The following is a 14,404-nucleotide window of genomic DNA, read 5'->3' as shown; positions in this document are numbered from 1 at the left end:
CCTTTGGATCCTGCCCACTAAAAGGGACAGAAGCCCCACAAGAGGCCAGCACACTTCCCAGAACCCAATCCCCTCACTAAAAGGAAGACAAAAGGTCCCACACTTTCCCCTCCTGCCCCCAGGTGCCCAGTACAATCTGCTCCCATCACCCCCACTTCAGTCCACCCTCTCCTGCCCTTTATACCCATGTGGAGAAATTCCACTGATACAAGGATACTTGGAGGGTTAATCCTTCTGATACCAAGTCACACTTTAACTCATTCCCTCCAGACCAAGTATTAAATACTGCCCCTGTAGGGGTCAGGGCTACAGCAGACCCTGAAAGCTGAGAAACACCCCACACACTCACACCAAGTGAGGAGAGGCTGCCAAGGAAAGGGAGGGACAGAACAAGGAGAGAGAAGAAAGGAGGGGCTGCCTGGCCGGGCTGCTGTCCCCCCTACAGAGCCAGCTCAGATTCAGTTCCAGGAGCAGCTTGGCTGCGGAAGCAACGGCAGTCCCTCTCCACCAGGGAAGGGCAGCGGGCGGACCGGCACACAGACAGAGGGTCTGGGACTGGAAGTCCTCAGCTCCCAGCCTCTCGGCCAGGCCTGGCCCCATGGCCTTCAATGACCTCCTGCTGCAGGTGGGGGGCGCCGGCCGCTTCCAGCAGATCCAGGTCACTCTGGTGGTCCTCCCCCTGCTCCTGATGGCCTCCCACAACACCCTGCAGAACTTCACCGCCGCTGTCCCCACCCACCACTGCCGCCCGCCTGCCGACACCAACCTCAGCAAGGACGGAGAGCTGGACGCCTGGCTGCCCCGGGACAGGCAGGGCCGGCCCGAGTCCTGCCTCCGCTTCACCTCCCCCCAGCGGGGGCTGCCCTTTCCCAACGGCACAGAGACCAATGGCACGGGGGCCACAGAGCCCTGCACCCACGGCTGGATCTATGACAATAGCACCTTCCCTTCCACCATCGTGATGGAGGTGAGGAGACCTGGGCCCCTCTGTACACCATCCAGAGTGTGCTTTCCCCTCTGACACACACACACACACACACACACACACACACACACACACAGACTGTCTCAAATTCTCCAGAGGCCAAGATGGGAAAATGGAGAAAGGGGTTCAAGATGGGGGTCTTTGTAGGAAAGGGGGAGGTGGGAGTTGTAGGGGTCAAGAAAAGTCTCTCAGCTCCTGGGGCCAAAGAGAAGAGTCAGGGGAAGAGGGTGACACAGGCCTCAGAGGACCAGCCGGAAGGAGGGCAAGGGGCTGCCCTGCAGCCCAGGCTTGCCTTGGCCTGACCCTTGCCCCCTCTCCCCACAGTGGGACCTCGTGTGTTCTCGTAGGGCCTTACGCCAGCTGGCTCAGTCCTTGTACATGGTAGGGGTGCTTCTCGGAGCCATGATATTCGGGCACCTGGCAGACAGGTCAGTCCTGGGCAGGGCCAAGGAGCTGGGCTGGGACTGGGGGCTCCTCAGCTGGGCTTGGGGGACCTAGGTGGGAGGTTGGCATCACCAGCTGGGGCTCGTTTGAGGACCTGTCGCACAGCCTTATGATCAGTCACGGGTCCTGCAAAGACCCCCACCCCAGGGACTCACCCAGGGCAAGCGCCCCTCTCCCAGCTTAGCCTGGCCCTGCTGGTCCTCAGGACCCGTGTTGCAGGTCTTCCTTCCCCCGACAGGCTGGGCCGCCGGAAGGTGCTCATCTTGAACTACCTGCAGACGGCTGTGTCAGGAACCTGCACCGCCTTTGCTCCCAGCTTCCCCGTCTACTGCGCCTTCCGGCTCCTCTCGGGCATGTCGCTGGCTGGCATTTCCCTCAACTGCATGACACTGAGTGAGGGAGGCCGGAAGGGCAGGGCAGGCCCCTACCCACCCCCTTCCGACCACCCAGCCCTGCAGCCCCTTTCCAGCCTCCTCTCCCAGCCCACCCCTCCTGCACTCAGCCTGTCCTGCCCTTCCAGCCAACATAACAGCCTTTTTCCCGGGGCTCACACCTTCCTGACCTCTCATTTAAACATGTGATTGCAAAGTCCATTGTTAGGGCCAGGTAATTCCCATAAATGACTGAAGCAGACAACAGGCCCTAGGCAGTGGTGAGGACTGTCTCTGAAAGATAGTCACATCCATCCAGACAGGCCACAGCCACTCAGCGGCTCCAGCCAAGAAGTCTCGGGGCTGTCAGATCTTCCCCCACCCTTTTTTATCAGTGTAAAATATCTCAATTTTTTTTAACATTTGCAATTAATTCTCATATTTTTAACATAGGGCAAGCCAGCATCATGTAGACCAAACACATTTATGGACTGAGCATGGCCTGTCCATGAGTCATCAGTGTGCCTCCTTGGATAAGTCACACCCCTTCTCCCTGTTTCTCAGATGAGGAACCTGAGGCAGGGGAGAAGGGAAAGGATTTACCCAAGCCCAGAGGGGAATCTAAGGATTTGGGATTCTCCAGACTAAAGGAATTAACCAGGACAAGGCTAGGGCTGGGGCAGGACACCTAGAGAATCCAGTCCCAAAGGCCAATCTAAGTCTTCAAGCCACTGCCCCAGCTGCCAAATCAGGAGCCCACAAGGAACGAAACTGGACCTCTTCAGACAGAAGCAGAGAGGTGGTCCCACTCCCACCTCAATTCTCCAGAGTAGAGGAAAGCTACTGTCTCCTCTGAGTTGCTCTGGCCACTGAGGCTGAAATCCAGCCCAGACTGAGAAGGACCAGAGGGGCGGGTGCTGTTGAGGATGGAATGAGTGGTCAGAGATGCTCTGAAGGGAAAGAGTACCCTGGCCAGGACAGTAGGTTGGAGAGGAGCAAAAACACACAGCAGGGGAGTGGAGGGGACAAGTCCTGGGGATTCCAAACCTACCTCCCATCCCCACCTCCATCACAAGCCCCCCACTCCCCCTCCCATGGCCCCCAACCTCGTTTGATGTATCTTCCACTGAGCCTTGGGACAGACCAAGGTTTGAACGGAGAGAGGGGTCTTGGTGGGCTCCACGGGTCTCCACCCACCTGGCACCCAGTAAGTTCCACCACTCTGTTCTAACCCTCTTTTCAGATGTGGAGTGGATGCCCATCCACACGCGGGCCTGTGTGGGCACCCTGATTGGCTATGTCTACAGCCTGGGCCAGTTTCTCCTGGCTGGTGTGGCCTATGCTGTGCCCCACTGGCGCTACCTGCAGCTGCTGGTCTCCGTGCCCTTTTTTGCCTTCTTCATCTACTCCTGGTGCGTGGGGCCCAGAGGGATGCGAGGGACAAGACTTCCCCCAGGTGTCGCCTGCAGAATCAGAGAAGGTCAAACCCAGGCCAGTGACTCAGTGTGACCAATGGGGAAGCTGAAGCTCTGGGGGGAAGGACTTGCCCCAGGGTGTCTGGTTCTCTGGCTTCCCCAGCTCCCCCCAGCTCTCCAGCCTACCTGCCCTGCTCCCTATACCCAGCACCCAAGGGCTGAGCTCCCGTGTTGGGGAATAAGTCATCACCAAGCTGGGCACTGCCTTATGGTCCTAGAGATTGGGGTGTGGCAAAGTCCTGGGTTCCCAATCTTACATAAAGTCCCACTGCAGACCTCTGGAAAGCCCATGCCCTACCTCCAGCCCCAGTGACTGGAACTGAAGCCACGCCAACACCCACGCTCACCCCTGCTCCCAGGTTCTTCATCGAGTCGGCCCGCTGGTACTCCTCCTCTGGGAGGCTGGACCTCACCCTGAAGGCCCTGCAAAGAGTGGCCTGGATCAATGGGAAGCGGGAAGAGGGGGCCAGTCTAAGTATGGAGGTGAGACTCCTGAGACCTCCCATGACACAGCACCAGGGCTCCATCCCTAAACCCAGGACTCACAGGGCTTCTCTGAGTGAGGAGCTAGGCTGGGAGGAGCTCCTATGGAAGTCCAAGCCCTGAGCCCGGTCCATCCCGGCAGGTGCTCCGGGCCAGTCTGCAGAAGGAGCTGACCCTGGGCAAAGGCCAGGCCTCGGCCATGGAGCTGCTGCGCTGTCCTGCCCTTCGCCGCCTCTTCCTCTGCCTCTCCATGCTGTGGTAGGCCCAGACAGACAGACTGATGGACAGACAGACAGACCGAGAGACTAAAGACTGGTTGGGGAAAGAGTGGACGCAGGGGATGGAAGAAGGGAGACAAGAGGGAGGAAGTCTGCAGACCAGCTATGAGAGGCAGGAATTCCCCACCAGAGAGAGTCTTATAGAACCAGATGACCTCCAGCCTCAGTTTGCCTCCAATCCCCAAACTGGGCATCAATCTCTCCATATTCTTCTCCTTTTATCAGCTCTGTTCCAATATGGAAACACTTCATCGGTACTGATGGCCCGCAGAGTCAACAGAATTACATCACAAAGGCAGAGACACGGCTGGTTTGCAAAACATTGAGAGACATCACTGGCCTTGTGGTGCCTGCCAGAAACACAGGCACAGGCAAAACTCATCTCTGAAAGTACACTCTGGCCAGGGTTGAGACCAGCCAAAAATCTTCCTTTCCCACTGCAACATCACCCATTACCCCTCTTACGTGCTACTCTCCCAACCCCATCATCATAGCAATCCCATGACAATTAAGAGAAACATGGTCAGAAGGAACAATCCTGCCAATGAATTCTTTGCTTCCAATTTGGGCTTTACTCCAGGTTGTGGGTTCTGTCCAACAACCTGAGCTTTATATTCTGGGCTCTTGACATCTTAAGAAGCACAACCACCATCCCAGGACCACGGACAGGTCCCGGAACACTCTGGCCTCTCCCAACACCTTGGCCCTAAATATATGGCTTCGGATATCCACTTGTCCTCCCTCAGTCCAGTATCAATAGATAAAATAAAGACTAAAACTGTGTAAATCCTACATGGCAACTAAGTGAAAAGTCCCTAATACACTGGGGACTATCAGAAGAGTGAGAAATCTGGGGTATCGGAGGACTACCCTAACATTTAAAGTGCATACTAAGTGACAGAAAAACACTAGGCAAGGTAGATTCCAGGTTCTTAAACAGGGTAACCCGTGCAGCTCACCCCTGTTCTGGATGAGCACTCCCCCGCCTTTAATCTTCCTAACAAACTCCATACCCCTCATCCCTTCCCACCAGGTTTGCCACTAGCTTTGCCTACTATGGGCTGGTCATGGACCTGCAGGGTTTTGGGGTCAGCATCTACCTAATCCAGGTGATCTTTGGTGCTGTGGACCTGCCTGCCAAGCTTGTGGGCTTCCTTGTCATCAACTCTATGGGCCGCCGGCCTGCCCAGATGGCCTCACTGCTGCTGGCAGGCATCTGCATCCTGATCAATGGGGTGGTACCCCAGGGTGAGCACCCATGAACATCTTGGCCCCTCATCCTTGGCCACACCCCCAGACATGACCCAACTTCTCAGCCCGCACTCCCAAGATCTGCTGACCCCCTCTCTTCTCTCTAGATCAGTCCATTGTCCGAACCTCCCTTGCTGTGCTGGGGAAGGGCTGCCTGGCCGCCTCCTTCAACTGCATCTTCCTGTACACTGGGGAGCTGTACCCCACAGTGATCCGGTGAGTGGGAGCTTAATGGGAGGGGCTTGGGGACAAGACATTCCCCCGCACACAGGTCAGACCCAGAGCACAGTCCATTATGCCCCAGCCCAAGGCCCCCTCCCAGCACCTAACAGTGAAAGGTCTATATCAGCCGCTCCGTACACACCTAGGCTGCCCACTAACCTCTTACCTGACCTAAGGGGAAGATTTGAGCCACCAACTGGGACAGGGTTGGAGGCCAAGAAGACACATCTCAGAGGCAGTTAACTGAAGTCCCCCCCTTGATCTCCAAAGTACAAGTTAGAAGCTGCCACAAAATCTAAATTCCATCTTTAACCAAGTAGTATGTCTAAAACCAAAGACCACAAACATGAAAGTAATTTTTTATCACAGAGCAACCACTTAATAACGGTGGTTCTGGGAGTTGTATGGATAAATACAGCACGGCTTTTTTGAGTGCCAACGTTTCAGGGAGGGGGTATTTTTGCATTAAGACACCAGAAACACATATCTATTTTAAGAATGGGATGCAAAACAACAACAACAAAAAAATAGAATGGGGTGCAAAATTCATATGAGATGTCAAAGAAATGCCAGGCTTCCCTAGGCTACTTGGAATGAGAACCGCAAGGGGTCATGGTTACTGTCCTGTACCTTCAAAGGATTTCAGCTGAAAGAACGATAGTATAAAGTAGTACTACGTGCCAGGCACTGTCAAACTGTTTACAAATATCAACTCTTTTGGTCCTCATAACAAGCTTATGAGGTAGGTACTATGATAATTCCCATTTTCCAAATGAGAAAACTGAGCCTCAGAGAGGTTAAGTGCCTTGCCCAAGGTCACACAGCGTATAAGTCAGGAAGCTTAGATCTGAAAGCAAGCAGTTTATCTCCCTAGTCAAAGTTTTTAACCTCTGCTCTCACAGAGAATGTTCTTAACATGCAGAGTCCAGGTCCCTTCCCCTGGGGATTCTAATCCAACAGGTCTGTGTGGAGCTGGGGCAACTGTAAATCAAATCCCTCAGGTGATCTGAGAACAACTGGCCGAACTAAGCTAACTCAACAGTTCAGGAAACTGTCCAGAGAGGGCAAGAGACTTGCCCAAGGTCACAGAGCAAGTTAAAGGCAGAGGCAAAATTCAATCTCCTGATTCTCTGCCCAGAGCCTTTCCCAACCTGTTTTGGTTTTTTTTTTTTTTTAATCTCCAAAATAAATGCCAAATTGGTTAGCTAATCAAATGGGGAACAGAGCAGGCACCAGTGGGTCTCCTGGGGCTGGGCCTGAGCTGCCCTGGCCCCAAATCCAGCCAGAACCTCAGCATTCATGCCAGAACTCTAACCGGCACCCATCCCCCTGGGTTCCGCAGGCAGACAGGCTTGGGAATGGGCAGCACTCTGGCGCGAGTGGGCAGCATTGTGAGCCCACTGGTGAGCATGGCCGCCGAGATCTACCCCTCCGTGCCTCTCTTTATCTACGGCGCTGTCCCCGTGGCCGCCAGCGCTGCCACTGTCTTCCTGCCGGAGACCCTGGGCCAGCCACTGCCAGACACAGTGCAGGACGTGGAAAACAGGTGGGCCTCCACCCAAAGACAGCAGGGACTCTCCCCGGGTCACACATCCAGGCTGGGGTGGCATTAAGACTCAAACCCAGGCCTCCTCTTCCAGGCCAGGGCTCTTTGCCCCTGTGTCCCCAATTGGCTGAGAGTCTCCTGGAGTCCTTCCTGGGGCTCGCAGCTCGAGGGAGTGGTAGATGTTTGGGGCAGAGAGCTGGTAGCTGGGCACAGCTGAATGGAGAGCCCCCTGGGAGCCCCAGGCTGGCCTGGGGGCTGCATACCGAGGGCGCCACTCTCCTGCCCACCCACCCACCCCGACCTGCCGCAGGAGGAGAGGAAAGAGGAGGCAGCAGCGACAGGAGCGAAAGCAGATGGTCCCGCTCCAGGCCTCAGCACAAGCGAAGGACGGACTCTGAGCGCTGAAAAGGAGCCTTACAGAGCCCTAAAGGAAGACAGGGTCCTACAGGTCCTGGGCCACTCGCAGGAGAAGGGGGAAGGGGGAATGGTGGCCCAAGTGCTGGGGCTATGGTTCAGGGAGCACTCCCCAGGGGCCCCCCCCTCTGAATAGACGCCACGAAGACCGCATATTAAAAGGTTTGTGCACAGCATCTCCCTTTGTCTCTCCTGTCTCAAAAGTAACAGCCACTCCGCTTCAGCCAGCTTCCAGTCCAAAAGAGCATACAATCCAGTCCCCCCACCCTCAATCCCCAGGACTTTACAAACCATCCCAGGCAACTGGAGAAGAACCTCTTACCTCGGCCCCTTCCCCTGGCTCTGCTTTCCTCCCTCTTCCCTCCTTCCTTCTCTAACCTATCTAAATATTGCTATTTCTGAGTTTTAAATCCCTTACACTACACCCCTTCCCTATCAGCCTGGAAAATGACAAGGGACTAAAATGAAAGCAGCCAATCCGAGGCTTTGTTTCAGGATCCTCCCTCTCTGTGAAAGCTCCTGGGAACTTCTGGCAGCAAAGGAGGAGAAAAGAGAGCAGCTGTGACGTCAGGATGCTGATCCCTGCTCCTCTGGATTCCAGCAGGGTCTGGACTCAAAACCAGTTTGCCACTTCCAGCTGTGCACCTGGAGATTCAGCCTGCTAGCTATCCTAACCCTCCACACTGAGCTTCCCGGCCTTTCTTTGCTGCTCTGCCTCCAGCGGGCCCTGGGTTGGTGGAGGGGAAGGAGGAGAAAAAGGGAGGGTGGAACCCAGCCAGAGAGCCACCTCTGAGTGCTAATTTGGTGCCAGGCACGGTCCTAAGCACTTTGCATGTATTAACGCATTCAGTCCTCCCAGGAGCCTTCTAGAGATAAGTGCTAGGATTATCCCCATTTTACAGGGAAGGAGATCAAGGCACAGAGTGGTTAAGTAACTTGCCCTAATTCACACAGCTGTTAAATTGCAGAGTCAGGGTTAGAAGCAGACCACGTGGAATGTGTGTGCCAGGACATCCCCCCTCCCCACAAAATGCCCCGGGGGCTGTGAGGCACTGAGACTTTGGCCTCTTCCACCCCCAGGGCTGTGCTTCTACTCCTCCCTCCTGAGCTGAAAAGAGACAGAGAAGGGGGGGTGGGTGGGGGGGGGGTGGAGGAGACCGGATCACATGGTAGGAACCATGTGAAAGGAGGGATAGAAGGCAGTTTAGGGATCACAGCCAGGAAAAGAGGAATATCCAGTCACCTGCGTCAGCAAGGGAGCTCCCTTCAGGGAGGCTGGGGGCGGGGGGCTAGAGTGGGGAGGCCATGGGAAAAGATAGTCCTTTAACACCCACAGGTGGCAGGAAGGAGGGGGCCAGCAGTGCCCTCTAGTACATGTACTTGCTTAGTCATGCTTGTCTGCTGGCACACTGCCCCTTACTCTTTCCCCTGCAAGCGAGCCAGCCGCCCAGACCCTCGTCCCCTGGAGAAAGTTCACACTCTCAAGCTGTACACATTGCCTTCCAGGTGGGACCCGAGGGCTCGAGCTGAGTCAGGGCAACCTGGAGAGGGAAGGTGGCCTGGAGCTCCCCTGAAAAAGCCACAAAGCCCTGGGAGAGCTCAAGGCAGCTCAGAAAGCCAGAGGACAGACTGGGCAGAGCTGAAATCACCGTAACCCACCCCACATCCTGGAACATCTGAAACCTTGGTGTTCCCCGATGGTGCTGACATTCCCATGCTCTCCAAGAATTTCTTGGCCATTGTAGGACCCAGTAGATGCCAGAGCACCACCAGCCCCACCCCTGCTGCTATTACTCAGGCAGTGTTGCCCTCGTGGCTGATGAGGGGCACCTAGGATGGCATCTTCTGCTTCTGCAGATGTAGGGGTTCGGGGACCAGTGACTTGCCCTACCCCTGCCTCAAAACCCTGCTAGCAGCTCTGACATGTTCTGATTCCTGTAGGTCTGTCATCTCTGTGCTTAGATCACCTGGTACCTGCATCTGTCTCAACCAGAGCCAGTCCCTGGCCTGTCCCAGCTGCATACACCCGCAACTGGTAAAGACCTGGTGCTGACTCAGGTGGCTTGCACCATCTGCACGGACTCCGTTTCCCCAGCTCCTGGCCTGAGACTTCCTGCACTCACTCCATGCCCTTGACCAAATGGAATTCTACCTTCCTCCCACTCTTAAGTCACCAGTAAGTGACTTCTGACCCGGTCTCCCCAAGGAGTCAGCCCCCAAACACTGGCTCACATCTCATCCTCTTGCCTTGGAAGGCCAAGTTCTAATACGGTCATGCACCACCCCAGTGGCCACAGATGCTGTCCCCAGTTTTAAACACAAGGTCCTATCTTCAGCCAGGGTAGGTAGAGCCTTTGAGGCCACGCTCAATTTCTCTGCCTACAGCCTTGAGCACTTCCTGGACAGGAAGGCACATTCAAGAGGTTCTTCACCTGCATGACGCTGGTAGAGGGCTCACGGGAAGCCACCTTCCCAGGGCCCCACCCTTGCATCCCAGGTCCCACCTCAACAACTCAAGCTTCAGTCCACACCCACACCAAGCTCCTCCATCAGGCTCTTCTCCCCACTTCCCAGGAGTTACGTGGCCCCTTGGAGAGCAGATGCCCAGCCAGTTAAGCTTTCATTTCATGTGGTAGGCTGAATAATGCCCCCCAAAGATGTCCACATCCTGATCCTGGAACCTGTGAATATGTTACCTTACATGGTAAAAGGGACTTTGCAGATGTGAATAAGTTAAGGATCTTGAGATGGAGAGATTATCTTGGATTACCTGGGTGGGCCTGGTGTGATCACAATAGTGACTTTTTAAAAATAAATTTATTTATTTTATTTTATTTTTTGGCTGCTTTGGGTCTTTGTTGCTGTGCACGGGCTTTCTCTAGTTGCGGCACACAGGGGTTACTCTTCGTTGCAGTGCGCGGGCTTCTCTTCTTGTGGAGCACGGGCTCTAGGCATGCGGGCTTCAGTAGTTGTGTCACATGGGCTCAATAGTTGTGGTTCGCGGGCTCAGTAGCTGTGGTGCACAGGCTTAGTTGCTCCGCGGCATGTGGGATCTTCCCGGACCGGGGCTCAAACCCATGTCCCCTGAATTGACAGGCAGATTCTTAACCACTGCACCACCAGGGAAGTCCCAACACAATAGTCTTTTTAAGAGAGAGGCAGGAGATCAGAGTGGGTAGTGGGAGATGTGACAACAGAAACAAGAGGTCCTAGTGATACAAGAAGGGACCACAAGCCAAGAAATGCAAGCAGCCTCTAGAAGATGAAAAAGGCAAAGAAATGAATTCTCCTCTGAAGCCTCGAGAAGGAATGTAGCCATGCCAACACATTGATTTTAGACTTCTGACCTCCAGAACTCTAAGAAAATTAATGTGCACTGTTTTAAGTCACTAAGTTTGTGGCAATGTGTTACAACAGCAGTAGGAAACGAATACACACCCCTTATTCTCAGACTCCTCCAAGAGTCTCAAACTGGCCCATAGAGCTTTTATTTTCCCATGCATTATGTTTTTGGCGGGGATAGGGCTATACTGTCCAAATCACCATAGGCCTCACCACTGCCTATTGTCTTACATCTGACAGATTCACATATTTATGTTACCCTCTGACCCTTGTAGCCAGTTAAGTTTAGGACTCCTAGACCCCTCTCTGTTTAACCCCTACCTTACCTTCACATTTTTTAAATTGTTGAAGGAAAGATTTTTGTTATAGGTATAGAGAGCCAAAGGAAAACACTGGGTGGGCCCTATTGCCCCATTGTTCCTCCTCTTTCAAGAAAACCACTTAATGTTATTCTCTGATATGTGACCGTCTCCATGTAGTTCATGCTGTAATCATGGAACAGTAGCTGACTCCACTGCACGAAGCTGGAGTAATAAGCTAGATGACCTTGAGCCTCGGTTTACCTGACCAGCTCTAGTAAGGTCTGCTCCTGCTTCTCCTAAATGTCTCCCCCAAAAGAAACCCACACCCCAGCAGCAAGTTCCATGTAAGCCACACCCAGAGAAGAAACCAAATAGCCTGTTCGGGCTAGATTAGATTTAGCTGACAGACAATGCTGAGTCTGGATGGGATGTCTGGAACCGTGGCAGCCTTCTTGTCACCCAAGAGGGAAACCAGAGCAAAGACGAAGGCAGCAACTAAGAGTAACCAAGTGGAAAGATGGAACTAACCTAGGGGGTTGATGGTGTCACTGAGCCACTGATTTAACCAATCCTGGAGCCACCTACATCTACTCTAATGGTAGAAGGTAAGAATTTAAATTTAAGTTCTCCTTAGCCTCTTGATTCTTTAAGCCATTGTAAGTTGGTTTTTCTGTGATTTGCAGCCAAAGACATGTTAACTAATATATTTTTACATCTTTTTTGAAATATAATAGACAATTAGTTGCCCATATTTACAGTGTTAAATTTGATGAGTTTTGACAGATGCATATACCCATGAAACCATCACCAAAATCAAGACAATGAACATAGCCATTGCCACCAAAGTTTCTTCATGCGCCTTTTTGTGTGGACATGGCTTCCATTTTTCTTGAGCAAACATTAAGGAGTGGAATGGCTGAGTAGTATGTAAGATGCATGTTTAAGTTTTTAAGAAATAGACAATTTTCCAAAGTGGTTGTAACAATTCACATTCCCACCAAGTATGTGAGAGTTCCAGTTGCTCCACATCTTTGCCAACTCTTGGTATGATACATATTTTAAATTTTAGCCATTGGAGGGAATGTGTAGTGGTATCTTACTGTAGTCTTAATTTACATTTCCCTAATGACTAATGATGTTAAGAAAATTTTATGTGCTTATTTCCATCTAGATCTCTTCTTTTGTATATGTTCAAAACTTTTTGCACATTTTTAATTCGGTTGATTTTTTATGATTGAGTTGGAAGCTGTTTTTTAGTGTATTCTAGAAACAAGAATATACTCCTTTCATTTTAAATTTTTCAAAGTTGTTTTGGCTAGTTTAGATACTTTGTATTTCCACATAAATTTTAAAATCTTTTGCCAGTTATGTGTTTTGCAAATATTTTCTCTAAGTTTATAGCTTGTCTCTTCATTTTTCTGAGTGTCTTTTGAATAGCAAAAGTTTTTAAATTTTAATGAAGTCCAATTTTTTTTTCTTTTATAATTCTTTTAAATAAAATTCTTTAATTTTTTCTTTTATAATTTGTGTCTTATTTTTTAAATCTTTGCCAAACCCAAGGACACTAACATTTTCTCTTATGTTTTCTTATTGAAAGTTTATAGTTTTAACTCATATTCAGGACTATGATCCATTTTGAGTTAGTTTTGTAAAGAGGGTTGTGGTTCATTGTTTTCTGCATATGGTAACCAATTATTCCAGCACTATTTGTTGAAAATTTTTCTTTTCCTCATTGAATTGCCTAGGTATCTTGGTCAAAGGTAAACTGGCTATGTGTGTGGCTCTATTTCTGGACTCTTCTATACCATTGATCTGTTTATGTGTCTTTACATGAATATCACACTGTCTTAATAACTATAACTTCATAACTAGTCTTGAACTCAGTGTAGATCCTTTAATTTTAACTTTTTCAAAGTTGTTTTGGCTACTCTAGATCGTATGCATTTCCATATAAATTTTTAAATCAACTTGTACATTTTTACCTAAAAAACTACTGAAATTTTGGGCTTCCCTGGTGGCGCAGTGGTTGAGTCTGCCTGCCGATGCAAGGGACACAGGTTCGTGCCCCAGTCCGGGAAGATCTCACATGCCGCGGAGCGGCTGGGCCCGTGAGCCATGGCCGCTGAGCCTGCATGTTCGGAGCCTGTGCTCCACAATGGTAGAGGCCACAACAGTGAGAGGCCCACATACTGCAAAAAAAAAAGAAAAGAAAAAGAAAACTGAAGAAAATGTGGGAAACTATAGTCAGCCTTTGAACAACAGGCCATGGAGATTTGTAATTTCTTTCATAATAGAAACAAATGATGTGAGACCTACCTATCATCACCCAGGCTTTCTTCCTGGAAGCAGTTTCCAGACTTTAGTGTAGAGAAGTGGACTCCAAAGAAGCCTGGCAATCTCATTGAGTTGAGGAGGACAAAAAAGTTGAGTGGCCAAGGCAGCTAGAATTTGCAGGACAAACTTCTGGAGAGGAGAGAGCTATGCAAACATAGTTCCACAAATCTGTAGTGCATATAAAGACGTTCACAACTCAATAAAAAGTAGTCAAGTACTCCAATTCAAAAATGGGCAAAAAAAAAAAAATTTGAATGTGCGCTTTTTTTTTTTTAATTTTATTTATTCATCTTTGGCTGTATTGTGTCTTCGTTGCTGTGCACAGGCTTTCTCTAGTTGTGTCAAGCAAGGGCTTCTCATTGCGGCGGCATTGTTGTGGAGCATGGGCTCTAGGCGTGCAGGCTTCAGTACTTGTGGCATACGGGCCCAGTAGTTGTGGCTTGCAGGCTCTAGAGTGCAAGCTCAGGAGTTGTGGTGCACGGGCTTAGTTGCTCTGTGGCATGTGGGATCTTCCTGGACCAGGAATCAAACCCATGTCCCCTGCATTGGCAGGCGGATTCTCAACAACTGTGCCACCAGGGACGTCCCTGAACATACGTTTTACCACAGAAAATAAATGGAATGGCCAATAAGCAAATGAAAAGAAGTTCACCATCATTAGTCATGCAGAAAATGCAAACTAGGCCATGAGATATTACTACACATCCTACTAAAAATGGCTAAAATTCAAAAGATGGACCATACAAAGTGTTGGAAAGAACATGAAGTAACTGGAACTTTCACACATTGCAGATGGAAATATATAATTTGGAAACTCTTTGGAAAACAATTTGACAGTTTCTGATGAACTTAAATATACACTTACCATATGACCCAGCAATTCTACCTCTAGATATTTACCCAAGAGAAATTAAAACGTATGTCCACACATTGTACACAAATGATCAAAGCAGCTTT

General features: G+C 50.8%; 1 protein-coding gene across 2 annotated transcripts; it reads left to right on the top strand.

Moving 5' to 3' along the window:
- The first annotated feature begins 254 nt into the window (after window positions 1–254).
- Window positions 255–7,645, top strand: LOC114887794 (solute carrier family 22 member 6). 2 transcript variants are annotated; one of them, XM_029209665.1, is made up of 11 exons: window positions 332–625; window positions 713–967; window positions 1,310–1,413; window positions 1,668–1,822; window positions 3,044–3,212; window positions 3,635–3,758; window positions 3,901–4,016; window positions 5,070–5,284; window positions 5,395–5,503; window positions 6,852–7,055; window positions 7,366–7,637. In XM_029209665.1, the coding sequence occupies exons 1-11, from the start codon at window positions 599–601 to the stop codon at window positions 7,451–7,453; spliced, it is 1,566 nt and encodes a 521-aa protein (XP_029065498.1). In that variant the 5' UTR covers window positions 332–598; the 3' UTR covers window positions 7,454–7,637. The 2 variants fall into 2 exon arrangements, with proteins under 2 accessions (XP_029065497.1, XP_029065498.1); XM_029209664.1 differs by having other exon boundaries at window positions 255–967; window positions 7,366–7,645.
- The last annotated feature ends 6,759 nt before the right edge of the window (window positions 7,646–14,404 follow it).

The sequence above is a fragment of the Monodon monoceros genome, unplaced genomic scaffold, assembly GCF_005190385.1.
Source record: "Monodon monoceros isolate NGI ecotype Baffin Bay Population unplaced genomic scaffold, NGI_Narwhal_1 Super_Scaffold_7, whole genome shotgun sequence".
In the NCBI taxonomy this organism is placed as follows: domain Eukaryota; kingdom Metazoa; phylum Chordata; class Mammalia; order Artiodactyla; family Monodontidae; genus Monodon; species Monodon monoceros.
This window is presented reverse-complemented; position numbering and strand designations above follow the sequence as displayed.

Excerpts from the sequence above, each read along its gene's own strand:
- LOC114887794 (XM_029209664.1), top strand. The coding sequence starts at position 599 with ATGGCCTTCAATGACCTCCTGCTGCAGGTGGGGGGCGCCGGCCGCTTC. Across the intron at positions 968-1,309 it reads CTTCCACCATCGTGATGGAG|TGGGACCTCGTGTGTTCTCG; the intron begins GTGAGGAGACCT and ends CTCTCCCCACAG. Across the intron at positions 5,504-6,851 it reads CTGTACCCCACAGTGATCCG|GCAGACAGGCTTGGGAATGG; the intron begins GTGAGTGGGAGC and ends TGGGTTCCGCAG.